This window comes from Malurus melanocephalus, unplaced genomic scaffold, assembly GCF_030028575.1.
Source record: "Malurus melanocephalus ecotype Western Australia unplaced genomic scaffold, MMel_1.1 scaffold_460, whole genome shotgun sequence".
Taxonomy (NCBI): domain Eukaryota; kingdom Metazoa; phylum Chordata; class Aves; order Passeriformes; family Maluridae; genus Malurus; species Malurus melanocephalus.
This window is the reverse complement of record NW_026623692.1, coordinates 402,914-425,337: the sequence shown is the minus strand read 5'-3', so window position 1 is coordinate 425,337 and position 22,424 is coordinate 402,914. Positions and strand designations below refer to the sequence as shown.

Genomic DNA, 22,424 nt, shown 5'->3' with positions numbered 1-22,424 from the left:
CGCTCCCGCCCCTGGGGCGTTCCAGCCAATCACAGCGCCCGTGTGCCCCAAGCCCCGCCCCCCGCCCGCCCAGCCAATGGGAGGCGGGCTCCTGGCGGGGGTTGCCGCGGTGACGGGCGGCGGGCGCGCCGTGCCCGCGGGAAGAGCGCGCGTCCCGCGGGAGCGATGGAGCCCAGCCTGGCACGCGTGGATTACCTGCAGGTGGGCTCGGCACTGCCCCGACACTGCCCCGACACTGCCCCGACACTGCCCCGGCACTGCCCCGGCAGCGGGGTGAGAAGCCACGGCCCGCCCGGGTCTGAGGGGCGGCCGCACGGCGGGGCCTGCGATCGGCCGAGGCGCGTCCCGGTGCGCCGGGCCCCGCTCAGGAGCGTCTCTTCCACAGGTGGGAGTCACGGCGCAGAAAACCATGAGGCTGCTGCCCGCCTCCGGGAAGAAGGCCACGCAGAAGGTACCGGCTGGTGCAAGGCTTCGCTGCCTCTGCTGTCCTGTACCCGATCCTATCGTTAATCATCTTCGGAGTTTCCTTAGATACAGGACGTCAGACGGGAAGACCGTGGAACCGCATTTTTGGGGTTTGGAAGGCCTTTCTCCTGAAAAAAAACACAACCGAATTTGTGATTGGAAAGCTTTCAGAACCAGGAAGGAGTTTTTGTAGCTTACGGCGTTGCTGAAACCACAAGGGAGTTCTTCCAAATTCCTCTATTTTGGTTTTACTAAGGYGTAAGACTAGAGGAAATGGCCAGAAGCTGAGACAGAGCAGATTCAGATTTGATATTAGAAAAAATATTTTCCTGTTAGGATGGTCAGGCATTGCAATGGGCTGCCCAGGGAGGTGGAGGARTCACMATCCCTGGAGGTGTCTRAGAGGTGTCTGKAKCTGRCACTGGGTGCTGTGGTTTAGGAGTTACAGTAATAATGACAGCTTGATGGTTGGATTTGATATTAAAGTTCTCTTCCAACCGTGATGATTCTGTGATTACGAAATACTTATTTTKAAGTTTTTCTTAATATAAGTTGGAATTAAGGGAGCCTAGTTAGAGAAGCTAAATAAAAATAACAATTCTTTTTTTTTCCTTCAATAATAAAATCTCAGTATGAAAATAAACTCTTCACAAATACGCCTTCACCTCATGGTTGCCAGCATTTACAAGGAAAAGGAAAAGCATTTACAAGAAGTAGGAAAAGGATTTTAAGTGCCTGTACTTGAACTGCTGTACATTGTCCTACCTATAGCACTTTATACAGATTTCTAAAGCATACTCTCATATTTAATTAAGTATTCTGGAATTTGGAGTCCTTCAGTATATGAAAATATCATTAGTATTATAATAGAGGGACTGTTTACAATAGCATGTAGTGACAGGACAAGGGGGAATGGCTTTAAACTTCAAAGAGAGTAGGCTTAGATTAAATATTAGGAAAAAATTCTTAGTGAGGGTGCTGAGGCACTGGCACAGGTTCCCCAGGGAAGCTGTGGATGTCCCATCCCTGGAAGTGTTCAAGGCCAGGTGGGATGGGGCTTGGAGCAACCTGGTCTAATGGGAGGTGTCCCTGCCCATGGCAGGGAGCTGAATTACCTTTAGGGCCCCTTCCAACCCAAACCATTGCGTGATTCTTTGAATACAGGAAAAGCATTATTTAAAAACACAGTTATGTAATAAAAAAATAACAATTTATTRTACTTTTGAAGGTGGTTGTTGGAGATCAGGATGGGGTCATTACGTGTTTTGGCATAAAAAAGGGGGAAGCTGTGGTAAGTGGAAATGTTCCATTTAAAATTTTATTTTTGAAATATTCTTCCCAGTGAACTTTGAAAGTCCATTTTTTATTGACATGGTAAATAAGATAMCTGTGGAAGGTGTCTAGGCAGAGCTGTGGACTGATACCTAACTGTGGTGAGGGCATGCTGATGTCAAGTCTGGTCACACACAGGGTCCTCCACAGTTTCAGACTCAGACACKAATGTGGATCATCACAAAAAAAGTAATTTCCACACCTTCTGCACTTTGGTTAAGTTGGGCTGAAGTCTGTTCACATGTACAGTTACTGTGACGGGACAAAAGCCTGCAGAGATTCATTAAATCACCTTAGGGATTTGGACAGACTGATTGCTTTGTATGTCCAGCTCAATAAAAAATTATTTTATTTCATAGGTTTTCTTTTCCCCTCCAGGAAGTTCATGGTTACCTCATAAGGATTCTATAGCAACACAAATCTATGTACACTTYTGGAATAAGAGTGCAATATATGAGAAAGAGAGAGTGTGTGTGTTGTTCTTTAAAAAAAAAMCAAAACACAAAAGAGCTGACAGTATTCATCATTCCCATGGGTAAATAATACTGAAGTAATGAAGTCTTAACCTATTACCTTTTAAAGCTTTTTATATTTATTTACTTWTAAAATGCATTATTGCTCTTTGATTCTGACGATGAATGTCCAGATCATTTTTGTCTCTGTACAACCCGTCACATCTTAGTTTTGCCAGAAAGCAAATTTAAAGTAAAGCAAATTAATGTAAAGCAAATTAATGTAAAGCAAATTTATTACACTTCATATTAAAAGATTGTAATAAATATTATATTGTGATGATGAAAATTGCTTTTCTGTTGACAGCCAGTGTTCAAGACGCTGCCTGGACAAAAAATCTCAAGACTGGAGCTGGGAGGAGCTCTTAATACACCACAAGAGAAAATTTTTGTGGCTATAGGATCTGAAGTCAGAGGTTTCACAAAAAGAGGGAAGCAGTTTCTTTCCTTTGAAACGAACCTTACTGAAAGCATCAAAGCTATGTATGTATGGCATGTTGCAATTTTTAAGAGCCCTAACAGATTGTTGATTTATGATTTTGGGAAATGATTTTAAACATATTGTGTAGGCGACACTAAGTGCCAGTCCAGCTTCAGTTTGTGCTGCGACCTGTAGCAGGAATTTGGGATATCATGGGGAATTGAAATTATAGGGGGAATGGGGAGAGGTCTGGAGGCACTCACAGTAGTGCAAAATCTCAGTGTGCAGAGCGAAGGTGTTGCCACAATCCTTTCCATATGCCCTTCCTGTGGCAGAAAAGGAMCAWTTTTTTTGYTTTTCTTACTGAATTGTGTTGTAARATATTGCCCCAGATAAATCAGCTTGAGATGAATTAATATCGTAAAAAATACAGTAATGAAATTTCCATAAAGATATTCTTAGGGATTTACCTGAAGACAAARTAGAAATGTGAGAGCTACAGAAACCATATGGTTTTAATATTTATTCACAAGGAACTTTTAAAGCTGCAACAGCTTCCATGGCCCCATAATTCCTTGGAGCTGCAAGCATAGTAARGCATAAAAGCCTCTTTTATAAAAGACTCTTGCTGCAGTAAGATTTCACAGGGACTGTTTTCTTTTCCTCAGGTACATTTCAGGAGCAGATCTCTTTCTCTGTGCAAGCTACATCTATAACCACTACTGTGACTGCAAGGACCAGCACTACTTCCTGTCAGGAGATAAAATCAATGATGTGCTCTGCCTTCCTGTAGACAAAGTGAAATGCATCACGCCGGTGCTCGCCTGTCAGGACAGAGTCCTCAGGGTTTTACAGGTCAAAATGCTTCTCTGTTTATGTTTATGTATTGATGTTGTGGAATTGGACTGATTATTAAGGGAATCAGCATATCAGCATGGCTTGAACATCATTAGGATCAGTGTATTGTGCCTTGCTTGGCAGTGTTGYTGCTGGTGCATTCCTTTTCTTTTGTTTTTTTAAAAGAAAATCATTGTCATAAACTTGCAAAAAATGAGGATTAATAGAMCCACTATAAACAGGCTTTGGAATTCATGGGTGGAAGTAGATGATAAATAGGTCCCTTCTAACTAAAAGTGCTCACATACACATTTAATTTCCTTAAGTCTTTATCACTTTGGAAATTCTTGCTCTCATAAGTTACTGTTATGACAAGTTTGAGTGATACTAAGTGGTTTAACAAATTAAATTACCAGATGAATTCCTGGATCATTTGTAATAACAACACATTTCAAGAGTCCTATGTTCTGTTTCTACAGACTTCACCCTGGTTTTGTCTTAGAAAGTTCTCCCATAGGAGTAAATCTTATGTGTTACTATGATAATAATTATGTCCATGTGAGAGTTTKATTTGGTTTGTGGTGTTTTGGGGTTCTTTTTTTGTTATTTTTCTTGGTTGGGATTTTTATTCAAACTCATTAAGGATAGTTCTCTTTGTCTTCAGGGATCTGATTTAGTGTACGAAGTAGAAGTTCCTGGACCACCTACTGTTCTTGCTCTGAGCAATGGAAATGGGGGTAACAAGATTTTGAATGTACACATAATAATATTATTTAACTATATTTTTTAAGATTTTATAGCTTTGTTTATTATTTTGTCTTGATTTTTAAGCTGATGTTCAAAATGCAGCAGAAAGCTGACTATGTGAGGTAATTTTTTACATATAAATAGACATGACTGTTTACATATAAATAGATATGACTGTTTACATATAAATAGATATGACTGTTTCAGACAGTTTTAAATTCACATTTAATTGAAGGCCTCTTACAGCAATGGTGGGATATAAGGGGTCTTACTGTGTAAATACAAACTGGACTTTTGGGGGCCTTGTCCAAGTTTTGAGGTTGTGTTTCTCTTACTCATGGTTTTCCATAACTGGAATACATGGATGAATAAGAATATTGAGTAGAGCTGACATAAACTAAGACTGGAARGTTCAAACTTAAAATAGTTTGATCATCCTTGTTGCTAATCTGCTCTAACCTCATAGAAAKCGCTTTAGGATGTTAATCTGGTGCTTAATTTAGTTTCAGTTAAGATTGTGTGACAAACCTCCAGAGCTGGTTTGGAAAAGTAAATCTTAATTGCTGAAATTTTGGCACAACATTCACTGTTGCATGTGTGTTCTGAATGAATTTCTCTGTTTTTCTTCTGTAAAGTCCACTGAATGGCCTTTAGATTTCATCCACCTTTGCTGAAATATATAGAAATGGATTCTTAGTGGTTTTTAGGCAGAATTCCAGTGCAGGGATGCAGCCATACACAGAATAGTGATAGCCATGAAGAAATAATCAGGACAGGTGCAGTTTTCATGGATTTCTTTGGGGGTTTGAAGCCTGACAGTTCTCTTGCACATCACTTATTTAGTGTTTTCCCTTGAGCTGTAACTACACAACATTTTTTAATTGGTGTACCCAATTTTGTCAATTCTTAATTCAGTTTTTTTGTTTAGGTGATTCAGGGGAAGAAATTGTGTATGGAACTTCAGATGGGAAACTGGGTCTCACYCAGATTACTGGTACCAAGGCAATACCAAGGTGGGAAATTGGAAATGAAAAGAAGAGAGGAGGTATGTGTCTCAGTGTCTCTGTTTAGATTTCCAGCATATCTGAGGCTTTGTTACAAGTAGGATAATCAGGAAATCTTATTCATAGATAACTGTGGAGGCATATAGTGATAATGTCACTATGTGGTAGCAATATGAYTAAGGTCTCTTTCATTCTTCTGATTTTCTTACCAATAATTCTAATCACTGTGTCTTGCTTTGGGCTTTGTGTTCATATTATTTCCGGTAGTTTAGCATCCTTTTGTTTTGAAAGTATTTTTAAAGTGGTGTTTGTAAAACAGCRTTGACTCAAATATGATTGCTTGAGATGTTTATCATTTTTCTAAGTGTTTGTATATTTGGCAAATATACCTGCCAGATTTATCAGATGKTCAGTGGTTTTAAGGTCTCTGAAGAGTCATAATAAGGGGTTTTGTCTGAATAGGTCTCCTCTGCTCAAAATTTTCCCAGTTTTAACCTTGGTTTATGCAGCATCTGTTAGCCCATACTGAGAAGGAGAAAATCAGGAATGGAATGTATAAATATGTTTTTATTTGATTATAAGAGTTATCACCACATTATTTTCTTTAAATGCTTCCTAGTATGTCCTTAGTCTTTAACMTTGCACCTGAAGCACAGGGGAGGGACTTCACCCCTCTAGGGGACTCATCCAGAAATCTCATTATTAACACCTTAAAAGCTGCCCAGGAATCTCTTTCCATGTAACTTGAGTGTGGCCTGTGTATAATTGTGTCATAAAGTAATAAAGATGAAGCAAATGGCTTTGTTTTCTTCTTCATTAGGCATTCTGTGTATTGATAGTTTTGACATTCTGGGAGATGGAGTTAAGGAACTACTCGTTGGACGAGATGATGGAATGATAGAGATCTATAACTTTGAGAGTGCTGACGATCCTGTCCTTCGACATGATTATGTAAGTCCACATCCTTCATACTCTGCTGGAAAAAAACATTTAAAAAAAATTAAAAAACAATCTGTATTTTAAAGCTTGCATGATCATTACTGCTTAAATACATGGTTTGTTTTTAATTTATGAGGTTTGTAATGTTGGCAACATGAACTTGAGAGCAGTATGGAAACATGTAAGAATCAGAAATTGAAGTAGTCCTGATCTGAGCAAAAATAAAAATAGAGAGTAGAGAGTGTGTGTTAAAGTTTTGACTCCTGGATGAAACTTAATACAGAGCTTCTCTCTCAGTGAAAAAACTGAGAATGTTGTATGTAGTCTGTGATTTACAGATTATTAAATGGAAACTGTCAGGACTTCAATGAGCATAATTACTTTGATTATCAATTGTTTAAAATAGTAATTGGATCCCAAGTGATCATTTCACTTCATATGGCTAATTCGTGCTGGAAAAACATTGTCTATCAGCACCTTGCTTTAAACTTTTTTTTAATGTGTTTATTATGTGGTGTAGAATCTCTAAAAACTTCTAACAAGAGTGCAGTGACATTTGCCTCTGCTTGATTGTTTATTTGAAGGCTTTGTCAGAGAGCATTGCATCAATCCAGGGTGGCTGTGTGGGAAAAGAGGGCTTTGATGAAATTATAGCAGCCACATACTCAGGTAAGCTTCACATCAATTCACATCACTGGTGTGTGGTGAGGGGATAAAGTGAAGCAGTTATCACATCCCTTAAAATCTTTTATTCTGATTGGAATCAGAACAACATTTTGTTGAAAAGATCTCTTCTAATTTAATATTTACACTTTAAAAAAATGTTTCCTACACTTAAGCTATGGGGATTTTATATTTTAAGATACTGGCTGTATTTTGGTGTAAACTGCTGCCTTACTGTGATGAAATACTGATTATGTCTGAAGGAATTTTTAATGATTTTTTTTAATATTAAAAATATTGATAGACAAGAATGTTTTTCTTTTGTTTTTCTGTCTTTTACATAATTCCATTCCTTTTCAGCTTCACAGAGCTTTACATGGGGTTGATTTGGCTTTTAAGAGAATGTGAAGCTCCCCCATGTGAGGCATCTCAGTATTTCCCCTATAAGATTTGAGCTCTTGGCCTGAATTTAACAGAGGTCACGATAAACCTGCTGCATATGACAGCTACTGGGAGCTAAAATATTGCCAATTCTCCATCTTTACCTACCTTCAGTGCTCAAATTTAACCTGTTGGAACTTCTTGTAATGAAAATCCCATGATTTGGCAAGATGCAATCCTCAGTGAGTTCCTGAGATATAATGATGTTCCAAGTACCTCTTTTAAAGTCTTTGMGTAATCCAAAGGCTCTCATACCTGACCTCATATGAGTTTTGGTATGATTGGCCAGTACTATTACAGCCTAAGTCCTTTGTGGCTTCTTTTAATGGGAATGTTCTAAAGATCCATGGATCAAAGAAGGAAGAGAAAAAGTGAAAGTCTGTGTTCCCTGTGGGCTTTCCAAGGAAAACCCTGGTAGGATGTGCACTAGGCTGATTTTGGCAGTTCACTAGAGCTATAAACACCCATTCAAGTCTGCATATGCCTGAAATGTGAGAATATAACCAATTAGTATTTGATTTTATAAATAAATGTTACTTAATAAGCAAAGTATAAGGTTTTTTTTTTAACCAACAGCATTCAATCTCCAAGCTCACTGAGCAGCATACAGTTTACTACAAACACATTGCACAGCTTTGGTTCTTCAGCTATAGTGCTGCCAATAATTCAAGGTTTTGTCAGAAAAAGAGAGGTGATAAAAAATCCAAATGCTCAATTAAAAACTGTCACAGAGGGATTTATTGCTCAAAGTAATTAATGAAAAGGAGGAAGTAACATTTTCCAATTTAAGAATGAAACCCATTAAAAATGATGCAGAGTGTTTAGGATTAATCCCACAGAAAAGGATTAAATTAGGCTTAATTCTCACTGCCCAGTATGTGGAACAAACATCASACATACAACAGCTGAGTGTAGAATTTTCTTTTTAGCTTACAAGGAATATAAAYTTCATATATTGGTTTAGGCTGGCTGACAGGACTGACTACAGAACCTGTCCATAGAGAAGGTGGATCAGGTGAAGAACTAAAATTAAGTCAAGAAATGCAGAGCAAGATTTCATCCTTAAGGTAATTCCACTAGAAAGAAATTTAAATGGAAGAATTGAAATGTTAAAAGCTGAAATGTCATCYCTCCTTCCTATCTCACTGGATTTTCTGTATCATTAATATATCTAGAAGTAGAATCAAATCTTTTCAAAGTAGAAGTATCAAACCTTTTCAAAGTAGATATGAATAGCAGCCTCATTTCTCATTTTTCTATCTTGCCTTCACATGATGATGTCTTTCTTCCTCAGTATCAGCAAGATAAGATTCCCTTTTTCTGTGCTGCTCTGTAGCTTCTAAATGATGGCAKGAAAGAAGTCACCACCATATTATTCAAAATGCATTGTACTCTGCTTGTCTTGTGTCTCAAGAAACCTCTTTGGCAAGGAGCATGTAAAAAACATGTTCATATGATAGAGTTTATAGTTTATCTTTGCTAAGTGTGTGGGAGGGGAGTTATCAGTCCCTTCTGTCTGGAAAATTGAAGACAGGAGATAMCCATGATTGCAAGTTTAATATACTTAATTTCTAGGCTAGCATTGATATTTGCCTCTTTTAAAGACATTATGGGTGATTTCCCTTTTCTAGGAATGAATTGGAACAATTGCAGATGAAAGTGCTTCAGGAACGGGAGAAATACCAGCAGTCCTCTCAGTCCAGCACTGCAGTTTCCTCAGTWCCTGCATTCAGTGTGAATGACAAGTTCACACTGAACAAGGATGATGCCAGCTACAGCCTCATCTTGGAGGTGCAGACAGCTATAGATAATGTCCTGGTGCAGGTCAGTGGGGKCTCTGTTCTTGTTGGCTTTCTTGGTGCATAAATAAAACACTCAGAGAGTTTCTAGCACAAAAAGCCAAGTTACAGCACGTTCACTGCATGTTTTTTTAAAAGTCTGAATTGTTGCATGAGGGAACTGAAGTGTTGAATGTTGCAATATTGAGCTAYCTGCTGTAAGTACTTGTTATGGAACAAACACAACAGATTTTTATGGAGCAGAGCAATATTACATTTCCAAAATTGACCAAATGGGCAGCTGTCACAGAAGGTTTCTTTRCAACTTTGTGTTTGCTTTTGCATGTCACACGGATTAAATCTGAAATGAGGTGCACATTCTCACTCACCAGTTAAGTACCCTCTGTGCTTAACAGAGAAAAAATAATTTTAGAATGTTCTGGGCCACCCGTGCACTTTCAGWGTGGAACAGCATCTGATTTGTGTGCAGCTGGGGACAAATATTCCTGCCCATCACAGCAACTTTAATTAATTATTCCTCCTACCATATCAGCTGAAATTAATGTCATCTTTGCTAGTCAGAATGAGTAGCAGTATTGAATTACCTTCCTTTGGGAAATGCATGAGGAGGAAAACGTGACAGGGAGGAATTTGTGAGGCAAGTTTGCTACAACAAATGGGAAAGAACTGTAGGATTTTATTTTTCACTTCTTAATAAAAATCCCATTTTTATTAAGGATGTTACAGAGCAATGCTAAGCTACAGCTTATTTGTATCTGATGTTTCCATAGCTAAATGGGGAATAATGAAATGATTTAATCTACCTTTCATGTCTGAAAGACAGTTACAGATTTTACATTGAAGTTGTAAGCCAGCCCCTCAGGAGTTCAGGACTCTGTAAGAGAATAAGGGAAAGATCATCATGTTACTCCATGATTAAGTAGTAAGCTGCATGTCTGTTAGGCTTTTGCCTCTCAGATGAAGCAATCTTCTTGCCTCTCCCTTATTAAAAAGATTGATGACAGCTAGAGGATAAATACACTAGGAGCTGCTCAGGAACATAAGCTCTTTATTTTCCCTTCCTCGTGTGTTCTGCAGAGTGATGTCCCACTAGACCTGCTGGATGTGGATAAAAATTCTGCTGTTGTTAGCTTTAGCAGCTGTGATTCTGAGGTGAGTGAAAYAGAGGTGATGTCTGTAGAGATGGCGTGATGGAAACTCTTATTACTGTGTAGTAAAAATAGAGCTTGGATTTATATATCTGTGATTTTAAATACATTCTATTAAACTACTCATCTAGTGATCGTGGAGAGCACAAATACTGCAGAATTAGGAGTTAAAGGCACCTAAATAGTTGCAAAAATATCTGCTCTCTTAATGTTTTTTTTGTTCCTGAGGGGGTTTTGAGAGAYACATTCAGTATTGCTCTCTTCTCTGCATTTCATCGAATCCCATACATTTACTTACAAGTAACTTAGGTGAAGAGTCCTATATTTCTTACTTAGTTAATTTCTTAAAAATCTCTTTAGAATGTGACTGTTTTGCTSTGTGTTTGCATACTTTTTTAATAGATATATAATTACAGACTTAAATAGTTACAGAATTACTATTGACACTGAGAGCCAGGGGGAAAATCCAGGAACTACCTTAGGGTTTATGAAAATCTTCTGTAAAATCTTTTTTCTTTTAACAATACTTTATTTTAGTTTCAAAAACGGAATTTTCACATCATTGTTTTGCCCAGGAGCTCCTGGAAATCAGCTTTTTATTTTAGGTTTCTTGCCATTAATGATGATTAACTTAGTGCTTTTTTGGATGTATTTTCTTACTGATCCTGCTTTAGTTTTAAATGTTGAACTAATTTTGTAGATGAGTGGGGCAGGCTAACATGCATTTTTCAGATGAAAAGTAGGTGTCTGTGTAATCTTTGTAGGGATATTAAAGAGGATATTCTTCTTAGAGAGAGGTTTTTTTCTTAAACCTATCATAATTAAAACTAATTGAAATACTCAGAGAAAGCAAGGATTGCTTTTTTGTATTTAACTCCTGCAAATAGCTGTGCAAGCGTAGCAAAATCTTTACTGCAATATGCTTACAGTTAAAACAGATGAGTAGAAATTTTGTGAATCCACAGGCYTGTTTTGTATTGTTTTCCTGTTTTGTTTTTTTTTTCTTCACAGCCAAATAGCAACTTTCTTCTTGCAACTTACAGATGCCAAGCCAATACTACAAGACTTGAACTTAAGGTATACTCAAGTTATACTTAAAGGCATGTGGGTGTTTTAGAGTTGATTTTTAAGAATCTACCAAATTCACACATTTTACAGCAACCACCAGGGGAAATAATGAAGGAAATCCTGATTAGGAAAACCCTCAATGTGAGCACAGGCATGAGGTTTTCTCTTTTTTTACTGCAGCCTCCTAATCTGATACGTGTTTATGTAAAACTCTCACTTTTGAGGCTTTTTCTTTTAACTGATCAGAAAATGAGATAGTGGGTGTTATTTGATTAATATYTGATTCATCTGATACAGCAACACTTCACTGGACACTGCTCCATTCAGTTTTAAAACTCATTTGCTTTATTTATAGTGGCACTACTAAATAAACATAGTACTCAAAATGTTCTTGAAATACCACAAGCTTCCTTTAACATACTCTGAATGTTCATCAAAATTCCAAACAGTGGTAAAATAATCTTCTCCCTTTCCTTCTTTTCTGTGGATTCTTTTCTGTCGCAGGTTCGATCGATTGAAGGGCAGTACGGGACACTTCAGGCATATGTAACTCCAAGAATTCAACCAAAAACCTGTCAAGTTCATCAATATCAAATTAAACCACTTTCACTTCATCAGAGAACTCATTCTATTGACCAGGACAGGTACTTGCCAAGAAAAATCAATGCCTTTTTTCACTTGGAAAAAACGGCATAATCCAGCTGAAACGTTTGCTCTGTAAATTTAAGTGTGTAATTTCTAAACCCTAATCCACAGTTTTGAGCCTGTAGTTCCATTTTATGGGTTTCTTAATAGAAAATTCAGATGAAATGGTTCCTTGCCATTCATGTTTTGGGGTTATTTTTGATTTTACTGCCCTCAGTTAGTGCAGCCCCATGTGTAGAGCTGAGGGTGTGGTAGAAAGGAAACACTCTGGTGTTGCTAACTGTGTCTTTTCAGTTTCAGCCTCATTCTCTGCTCCACCCTTTTCCTCTAAATTTTTTCTCACAGCTAATTTGGCCCCAAAACTGAGCCAGGACTCTTTTTCCTTTGATCTCTCTGTTATAGGAATTTAGTATTTTATGTAATTTCGAATTGATTTTTGCCCACCGTCAGTTATTGCCTCCAAGGCAAAATGGACAGACTAAAGGGATGATGCCAACAGTTTCAATGTGCAAATGAGCTCCACTCTGCCTTGTTCTTGATAAAAATGCTGTGTCTGAGGTTTACAGCACGGGAGGCTATTGAGGCTCTCTCTTAGTCATATTTGCTGCTGTCAGTTATTTACCTTYGTCCTAAATTTCAGGTTTAACAACTTGAAACAGGACATCAAAAACTTCCAACTAGTTTTTTTTCCCAGATCTGACATGCCTGGTAGGAAACCAAACCTGAATGTGCACGTAGCTTTGTATGTTGAAGTACAGAAAAGTAGCTGTAACTTGCAGTATCTGTACCTAGTTAGAGACCTGACTTTTTACAGGGTGCTGATTGAAAAGAAGCCACCATGTACARCTAAACTTCTTTCATAAGGGCAGTGTTCCTCCTTCTTAACTGTTAACTGTCCTTTTTCTCTTTTCATTTCACAATGTCACAGGCCCATGAATACATTGATACTCAAAGGCCARTTCAGTTTTGCTGAAATTCACTCCTGGGTTGTGTTTTGCTTGCCTGAGGTGCCTGAAAAGACTCCTGCTGGAGAGTGCATCACTTTTTATTTTCAGAACACCTTCCTGGGAACACAGCTCGAAACTACATACAGGTAAAATACAATTACTACATCTAATAAATGCATATGTGTTTGAGCTTGTTCACTTAAAATTTTTCTTCCTTTGTAGAAAAGGTGAGGGATATTTTAAGTCTGACAACATCTCCACAATATCCATCCTCAAAGATGTGCTTTCCAAAGAGGCTACTAAAAGGAAGATTAATCTCAACATATCATATGGTAAACATTCCTTCTCTATCTTTTTGTCCTTCAGTTCATTTGATATTCCCATAAATGGAATATGTAGTACTCATTTGCTTGTTTGGGTTCTTCTTTTCSTCGCTGCTAGATGTAAATGAAGAATCTGTGAGGCACACATTAAAGCTGATTCACCCTAAATTAGAGTATCAGCAGCTGCTGGCCAAGAAGGTTCATTTAATAGATGCTTTGAGAGTAAGTATCTGAATTCTTSTGGTYTGATTTTTAGGAGAGATGATACTGTCAGATACCAAACCATGGCTCAAGTCACATGTGTGTCATGTGCGGATCTGTTGCCTTTCTGTTTCCTTAAATTAAATTAAAGTATATATTATAAGTCTCCAGGAGACATATTTCTTCAAGGAAAATTCCCTTTTTTTTTGCTATATAATTAGTGAGTAGCATGTTGGGCTAGTGACTGATGTTGAGGATGCTGAAATTGGACAGTAGAAAGGCAGCCARCTTTATCATCTAATGTTCTCTTCTAGCCGGCTGTTATTTTCCAGCTCCGTCTGTCTCTCTTTCCTCCAGCATTTATAATTTTTTAGATCATCCACCCCCGATACAACTTCTTTGCTTTGGAACTTCATACCACTGCCTCATAATTTCTGAATTGTCTGCTTTTTAATCTTTTCTACATATTGCTGATTTTAGGCTTTTTTTAGACAGCAAATCGTCAACACATTTTTTGTCACTCCTTTTTGGATGATAACTTATTGACAGGCAATAAAATAATCTAATGATTGATGAAAACTGTGTCSCAGCAGACTCATAGTGCACAACATAATTACCTCTTGTCTAGAACAGAAGATAAAAATATCTATACTATCGACYATCCCAAATTGGGCTGGTGATAGACTAGCACTTCAGAAGAGGTTTTCAAAACTTTTTSCTTTCTGTCACAAACTGAGTGATACTTTCAGAGTTTACTTTTACCTTCAGATTTCAGCATGTGCTACACTTGTTTAGGAATATAGTCATTCTGAAAATGAAGGTATGGTCAAGGCTTGAGTCTGTATGGTGTGATCCTGTTGTGGCTCAGAGCTGGAAGCTGGAATACACAGGATTTTGAGAATCCAGTCTCTGAAGTGGAAATGACATCTGGCATTTCATTAAAAGACGAGAAAATGAGGCCCTCTGAAAATAACACTTGCCAGTCTTTAAAAGGCTTCTCTTTCAAATACTTCCTTCTGACATACCCAAGCCTAATTTATTCTTATTTCCATGCTCTTTTGGTACTTACCTGCTGTTAGTTCTTACGATTTTAAATTGTCTTTGAGGAATTACAAGTTCATGAAGGAAACGTGGAYTTCCTGCTCCCAAAATACCGCAGCATTTTGGAGGAGGCAGACCAGCTGCTCGAGGAATACAAGAGACAGCCTGCCCATCTCGAGAGACTTTATGGTTTGTTGATAATTCAGCTTTATTTAAGTGGGGCTTAATGTCCAGAGACATGGCTGGAATAGTTAGCTGCTTATACTTAGGTGATCCTTGTCTTTATGGACATAGTTAAAGATGGTTTGGACTTTTTAACCATTGTTTGAAATGTGAAGTTAGAAAAGTTTTCTAGCAACTGGAATAGTTGTAACATAATCATGAGCTAAAAGTTAAAGAGATGTCTCCTATGGAAAATTAATTCCTGGAATTTTTCTTTTGCAGGTATGATCACAGATCTCTTCATTGACAAATTTAAGTTTAAAGGCACCAATGTGAAAACCAAAGTTCCTCTCCTTCTGGAAATTCTGGATGGCTGTGATCAAGATGGATTGATTGCTTTTTTTGATGCTGCCTGACAAAAAGCAGAGTAATTTTTCTTCATTTAACACTTCAATATCAAGTTCAGAACACTTTTTAAGAAAAAACAGTTTTACTCTTTTGATGTACTGTCAGCTCTTGGGTTTTATTTGTATTTATTATATAGGATACAGTATTAAATCTCATATAAACTGTTGTGTATGTTATATGTATGCAGAAATTCTATGTACAGTGTTAATAGCTGAAGAAAACTCAGATGTAAATACCCAATTTCCTTTTGGTAAATATGTTTTCACTACTATTTAAGACAACATGGAGCARCCTGTCCCCCAGCTGCAAGAATGGATGAAGAAACTGGGTTCCTGAGACTTGGATGGATTTGGAAGAAATTTAAATTGTGTTTAAGCTGTACCTAATTTAGTTTTGCCTGTTGAGACTGTGGTATGAGAATTTCACCAGACTTGATGTAGCTGGATGTGTGCATAGAGTGGGGAGAACTACAAATTCCAGACTGGCAACAGCTCYATTTAGAGCCACGTTTGTTTGGGAATGGATGGCATTAAACTTCCTCAGTGCTTCTCCAGCATCCCTGTGCTTCATTTCAGAACATCACCTATCCTATTACCCAGTTCTATTTAAAATTAGAAGAGATGAGGCAGGATGTGGAGACGGAAATCTATCCACAATTAAAAAACCACCAGCTCCATTGAAAAGGCATAGATTCATCAAGGGTGGCAGAGACCCTTGAGAGCATCAACTTGCCATTATCACTCTGTAACCCCTAAACCACATCATCTACCACCAGATCCAGACACCTCTTAAACAACTCCAGGGATGGTGACTCCACCATCTCCTCGGGCAACTTCTTCCACTCTACAGTGACAATTTTTTCCTTATTGTCTAATCTGAGGGTGGTGAGGCCCTGGCAGATTGCCCAGACAAGCTGTGGGTGCCCCATCCCTGGAAGTGTTCCAAAGCCAGGATGGATGGGGCTCTGAGTAACCTGGTCCAGTGGACGATGTCCTGCCCGGGGCTGGGTGGTGGGAATTGTGGCTTCGTGGCTTGTAATTCTTTAATAATCTAAATCTCCCGTCTCATCTTAAGKCCATTTCCCCTTATGCCCTCATTGCTGGCGCCTCCCTACACTTTCAGAGAGCTGAAGAGTGATGAGCTCCCTCCCGAGYCTCCTSTTCTCCAGACTGAACCCCCACYCTCCCTCGGCCGCTCTTCCCGGGACACATTCCCGAGCCCGCCTGCACAAGCTCCAGCACGCTTTCCACACCCGTTTCCCGGCGGGAAGGCCCGAGGCGCTTCCTTCCCTCCGTTCGTCCCTCGGGCGGGCGCGGGGCGTGCTGTCCCCGGCAGGCGCGTTCCCTCCCCGCGGCCCAGGGTGCAGCCCAGCGCCGCCGATGCCCGCCCTCGTCCCGTGTCTGTCTCTCTCTGTCCGTCTGTCTGTCCTGCCCGTCCCTCCCTCCGCCCGCCCCATCCGGCGCGATCTTGACGCTGCGCGCGTCCATTGGGCGGTTCAAGAGTCGCGGGCTACTTGAACGGCGCGGGCGGCTCCAGGCGCGCCCGTCCCCGGCTCCGCCGCCCCGGTCCCTCCGCCGCCCCGCCGTCCCCTCCGCCGTGCCCCCCGCTCCCTCTGCGGCCATGCTGGCGGAGCAGGAGAACCAGGAGAATGTGCCCCCGCCGGCGGCCGGCAAAGCCGCGGCGCCGCCGCCCGCCGCCGGCACCCGCGTGGCGCTGGGGCTGCTGCGGGGGGCGCAGCAGCGCGCCGGGATCCCGCTGCAGGTGAGGGGGACGCGGGGGGACGCGCAAGGGGCAGCGCGGGTTCGGCGCGGCGGGAGCTGTCAGGGCCGGGCGCTGACGGCCGCTCTCCCCACAGGCGGCGCGGGGCGGCTGCGAGGGCCACGGAGCGGCGGCGGGGCTGCGGCAGCATCAGCCCTTCTCCATCCATGTGGACGAGCCCGATGGGGAGCGGGAGCCGCGGCGGCAGCGGGGCGTCCCGGCGAGGCAGAAGGAGGAGGCGGCGTTGGGGCTGCCTGAGGCCGTGTGCGCCCTGGGGGAGCGGCGGCCCCTGGCTCCCCTGGGCAACGCCATGGAGCTGAGCTTCGGTACGTGCCACCCCCGGCAGCGCCGCCGGGCCTGCTGCGCTCTGTAGGCCGCGTCCCACCTGCTCCCCCTCAGGGCTCTGCCCCAGGAAGCGCCGAGGAGCACCCAGGGAATGATTYCCAGAGCTAACCGCAGGGCTGTAGTTTGGGACGCGGACGAGTTTGGTTCCTTGGAGCCTGCCACCATGATACAACAGCTCTTCAATTTGAGCCTCTGTGTTCTTATCCCCTGGTCTTTTAGGCAGTTTTATACTTTATTACTTTAATATCAGTACCTTATGAGATGAGCCAGATTACAGACAAGAGCAACCCATAAAGCCTTGCCCTTTGCTACCATTACAGAGTTAGAAGGGGACTTTACCCAGGCAGATCCCAAAATGTAATAGGTTTTTCTCCCGGGTAGTGGTACAAGTGTTTTGAGCACTTCCCAATATGTGAGAAATGGGAACTACCAGATCCATCTTCTGTAGCATGTGTGTGAATGTCTGAGGGATGATTTCCCTGTGATCCACCCCTGCAGGCTACAAAAAGCTCTGGAACCCCATCCCTGTTGTAATTCACAATCTAAGCTTCCAGGATCCACATCTATGTAACAAGGTAACATGAGGTCTACTGAGCACTACATAATTGCAAGACAACTTTCTGTCCAGGGGGAACTTCCCTGTAGCCGTAACATATGAATTCCATAGAGCCTCCTCAAACCCCAGTCCAGCTGAGTGAGCCTGCACAAGATTCCCTGTGGTGTGATGGTGCCCTTTTTAACATGGCTGTTATGCTCTGCTTAGATTCCCCAAGTATTATGGATATTTCAATAACCTCAGACACAGACGAGAAAGCACCAAAYGTTAACAACGTGCCAGACTATATCAGCGAAATCCATACATACCTGAGGGAAATGGAGGTGAGCTGCTGTCTCTTCTGATTTGCATAGAGCCCCTGGGGGAAGGGTTTGGGGTGAAGAAATTCATCTAAACATGAGTTACTATGACAGTGACTAAATTAGAGCTTGCAAGAAATGGAGAAATAAGAGCATGAGACTGGTTTATTGTGGTAAAGTTGATTGTACCATTGTTTTCAGCACAAGCTGGAAAGCAAGATTACAGAAATAGAACTTAGTGATCTKAAACTTCCCAGTGTTTACTTCTGATTTGTTAAACTATGATAAACAGAGTTTAAACAGTTGCTTCCCTACCAGCACATGATCCAAACTCARCTTTATCTGTCATTTAAATGTACAGGTGAAATGCAAGCCAAAAATAGGTTACATGAAGAAGCAACCGGATATCACAAACAACATGCGGGCTATCCTTGTGGACTGGCTGGTGGAAGTTGGAGAAGAATACAAATTACAGAACGAAACCCTGCACTTAGCTGTAAATTACATTGATAGGTTTCTTTCTTCCATGTCTGTTTTGAGAGGAAAACTTCAGCTTGTGGGTACTGCAGCTATGCTGCTCGCATCGTAAGTGAAATTGCTTCATTTCAAATTCCACCTGCTGGTCTCATACAGATGAGAATCTCGTGACTGWTCTGTTGCCTAGAGCAGGACTGACTTGGGAGGGCTTCACACTGGGATAAAAATTGAGAGTTATTGACCTAAAAGCTTGGCAGGTATCTATCTTTGTAGATAGACCTGGAGTGAGGATTCCTTATTTCCAGCTGCAGCAGCAGGCATCTAAACAGTATTCGAGAGAATATGCATAGGACATATGAAAAGAGAGTTGTGCTTACCTCAATTACTCGTTTAGTGGGTTATGCTGGAGTTTCAGTAATCCCAAATCTTAAATTCCTTAGTCCTAAATTGCCACACTGTTGTAGCTCTCTAGTTTCAAATCTTGCTGATTYAAACACTACTGAGCCAACTGGAGCAAACTTGTTTGGTACCAGTTTCCAGCTCCTTCCCAAGTCAGAATTTAAACGAGCATTAATTAAACAGTGGTGGTTATCTGCTTTTCTAGTACTCAATTATTTACTCATAAATGTTTCTCCTGGYAGAAAGTTTGAAGAGATCTACCCTCCTGAAGTGGCTGAGTTTGTCTACATCACAGATGACACCTACACTAAGAAGCAGGTCCTAAGGATGGAGCACCTAATTCTGAAGGTTTTGTCCTTTGACTTGGCTGCTCCAACAATCAAYCAGTTCCTCACACAGTACTTCATCCATCAGCAGACAGATGCCAAAGTGGAGAGCCTGTCAATGGTAAGKAAGAATTATCAGCTCAGCTCATGTAATTAGAAAAGTCCATTGCAGATATTTATTGCACATATGTATAACATATACACTTTATGAATTGTGCTCCTCCAGCAGTGCTGCCACACTGCTGGGAACTAACATTCCTGTTGCCACTTTCTGTTTGAGATATTCCATCCTTATCAGAGGCTGGCACTTGGCCTGGCTCAAGCATGCACCCTTTACTCAGAGCAGGCAGAGATTAATTGGGGGTTGTTGTACTGCTAGATAGATGTTTCCCTCTCTCTTATCTCCAGCTGCCACATCCACCCCCTCACACAGTTTGGCAAAAAGGAATTTTGTTCTGGTTTTCTACCCAACAAGCAGCAAGCTCTGAATCCAGAGGCTAATTTCTAGAACAGAGCACAGATAACATTTCAGCTAAAGTTTTAATAAATCCTGGTGGTCTGGTAGGTACCAGAGCTCCTAAATGGAAGGCTTTGTCTCACTGGGCAAAGGTCAGACCCCAACTACACTCTTCCCTCTAGTTCTTATATMTCCCTAAATGCAAAATGTGCTGGGTAAGCATGTGCTGGGAATGCTGTTTGACAGTAGCTAGCAGGAGAAGCTAAAAGTAGTGAAAATTAATAAAAGCCATCTCTGCAAATGATGGCACTTTTGGGGAGTTAAATTAGGTCTCTAGTGCAATTGTTAACTTCTGGAAGTAGAAGATTCCCTTTTTCGTTTCCCTTGCAGTACCTGGGGGAGCTGAGTCTAATTGATGCTGATCCTTAYCTGAAATACTTGCCATCAGTTATTGCTGCTGCAGCATTTCATCTGGCAGACTACACGCTCACTGGACAAACCTGGGTARGTAGCACTCCAGCAGGAGCCTTTGCACGCCTGCCTGTGTGTTCACTGTATTTGTACACAGTCCTGAGTGCTGGGGCTGGACTGCAGGAATTGCAGCCCCTCTGTGCTCCTAGCCTGTTAATCAAGGATTGCTCCCTGTGGCATTTGAAAAATGGGGTGGGGGTGATATGGTTTAAACAGGAAGCTAGAAATCCCACCAGTGGTCATCAGCATAAGTGWACAGAAACATTCCAATGTCTCTCTCCCTTTCTTTTTTCCTCTCAGCCTGAATCCCTATGTAAAGCAACTGGCTACACCCTTGAAGACATCAAGCCTTGCCTCATAGACCTCCACAACACCTACCTCAAAGCAGCCCAGCACTCACAACAGTCCATAAGGGAAAAGTACAAGAGTTCCAAGTGAGTATCTGTGGAGGCCTTATGCCTGAGTTGTGCAAACTTGGCAGGGTGTGTGGGTGTGGGATGTATCTTTTGAGTCTTCAGGCAGACTCAACTAAGCAAATCCACCTCAGTGAAAAAGRGACAAGACTACCTGGGTTTTTGCACAGTGATTTGTCAAGCAATACTTAATGTTCCATCACTGCCTGAACTGTTCGGGTAGAAACTGGAGGAATTTTCTTGACATTCCGACAGTTGGCGATACCTAATGCTCCTAAAAATCTGTGTGGGGCATGGCAGCCAACAGGCCCCAGAATGTTGCTTGCCTGGTGGGAAATGCACTTTGCTGCAGTGCATTATGCTGCTCTATGTGGTAGAGAGTGCACTGGAGCAAGATGATATCCTRCCTCTTTTTTTCCCTCTAGGTACCACGGAGTATCTCTCATTGACCCACCAGACACACTAAACTTATCGTAATAATCAAGAGACTGATCTTTCTAAGAGATGTATATTACCAGGAAATGATGTACAGTTTTAAACATGGTTCAGATTTCTAGAAATGATCACTCAGAATATGAATGCAGGCTTTGACTTCAATTATGAAGTTTAGTTTCATGTAGTTTTAATGTAAATCTTTTGTACATGCAATCTTGTTAAGAGTTTTAGCTGTGTTTTTATCAAAACGTTCTCTTCAGGCACGGATTTAACCATGCAGGCCACGTGAAATCTGAGACTGCTTATCTAATTATAGACTAAACGTTAATATTAGCAAGTACATTATTATAGTAGGGCTTTTTCTCCCCCTGGGTAAAAAGACTTGGACTCCACAGAGTATCAGTAGCATTTTTATACTGTCTAGTTTAAACTGAAACTTAGCATAGATCCAAAACGTGCCTTAATGGCTACACAACTGGAAGAAACTCTCTGGCCATGAGAACTCCTTGCTGGTACTGACTCATGAGGCTCTTTGCCCCAATTGCTGTATAATGTAGTGCCAGATCTTCATCAGGTGGAGGGCTGAATGCTCTGCTGCAGGGACTGCACATTCAAACTCCTGCACCAGTTCATACCTCGTGCTTCCACTATGCAGAAAATGGTCTTGCTATCAGTATTTCCTAGTCCAAGTGTAAAACTGATACTAATCTAAAACCATGGAGTTCCCACTGATGTGTTGGCTGTCCCAAAAGTCCAGTAATGCCTACAGAGTAAATTGGTCCTTAGTCTGCTTGCYTTGTACYTCTTCAGGGGTGCTGGAAGGATTAMAACTGCAGGGGGGTSAACTGCTGCTCTGTGCCCTCAAGGGGAGGCAATGTCTTCTGGCATGGATGGGCTGCATGCAGAGCTGCATGAACTCTGTATGGAATACATGCTTGGGGAGAGCTCTTCTGTGGCACACAACAAAAATGTGCCGCATTTTTCCTTAGTTCTGGAACTGTTACCTGAGCAAACTGGCATTAAATCAGCATTAGATCAAGTGGATGTTTACCTTCAGCCTGTGTKAATGGAGTGATGCYGCCCTGTRYCTGCTGTTGTTTGCATGTAAAGCAYGGACGTGGGCTGAATTAAGCCATTTCCAGGTTGGCTAATAAACAGTTTTTGTATCTGATGTTAGTGGTCTCGCCAATAGCTTAAAATCACTGAGAGGTAGTACTGCCATCTTCAACTGGCATTCATTCCAAAGCTTTCTGGCAAGGGCTGCCCTGTGCCTCTTGGACTTGAAGCTGATTCAACGCTCTCTCTCTGGTTATCTGGGCACCCAGCAGTATGAACTCCTCCTCACAGATGTCCAACAGCTGTTTGGGTGTGGGCTATTAAAAATA

General features: G+C 41.2%; 2 protein-coding genes across 2 annotated transcripts; both read left to right on the top strand.

Annotated features, from left to right (window-relative positions):
- The first annotated feature begins 106 nt into the window (after positions 1–106).
- On the top strand, positions 107–15,673 carry BBS7 (Bardet-Biedl syndrome 7). The gene is made up of 19 exons (XM_057380567.1): positions 107–201; positions 386–451; positions 1,694–1,756; positions 2,617–2,792; positions 3,399–3,585; positions 4,232–4,304; positions 5,243–5,359; positions 6,139–6,269; positions 6,842–6,926; positions 8,326–8,428; positions 8,993–9,185; positions 10,238–10,312; positions 11,320–11,385; positions 11,881–12,020; positions 12,950–13,114; positions 13,191–13,300; positions 13,410–13,513; positions 14,599–14,722; positions 14,978–15,673. Exons 1-19 carry the CDS (start codon positions 166–168, stop codon positions 15,109–15,111), a joined length of 2,148 nt encoding a protein of 715 aa, XP_057236550.1. The 5' UTR covers positions 107–165; the 3' UTR covers positions 15,112–15,673.
- A 945-nt stretch (positions 15,674–16,618) lies between these two features.
- On the top strand, positions 16,619–21,790 carry CCNA2 (cyclin A2). Its single transcript, XM_057380571.1, is given in 8 exon segments — positions 16,619–16,947; positions 16,949–17,187; positions 17,970–18,085; positions 18,423–18,646; positions 19,180–19,384; positions 20,111–20,224; positions 20,492–20,625; positions 21,030–21,790. Coding segments are annotated over 8 exon segments (1,308 nt in total). The 5' UTR covers positions 16,619–16,723; the 3' UTR covers positions 21,082–21,790.
- Positions 21,791–22,424: the final 634 nt, after the last annotated feature.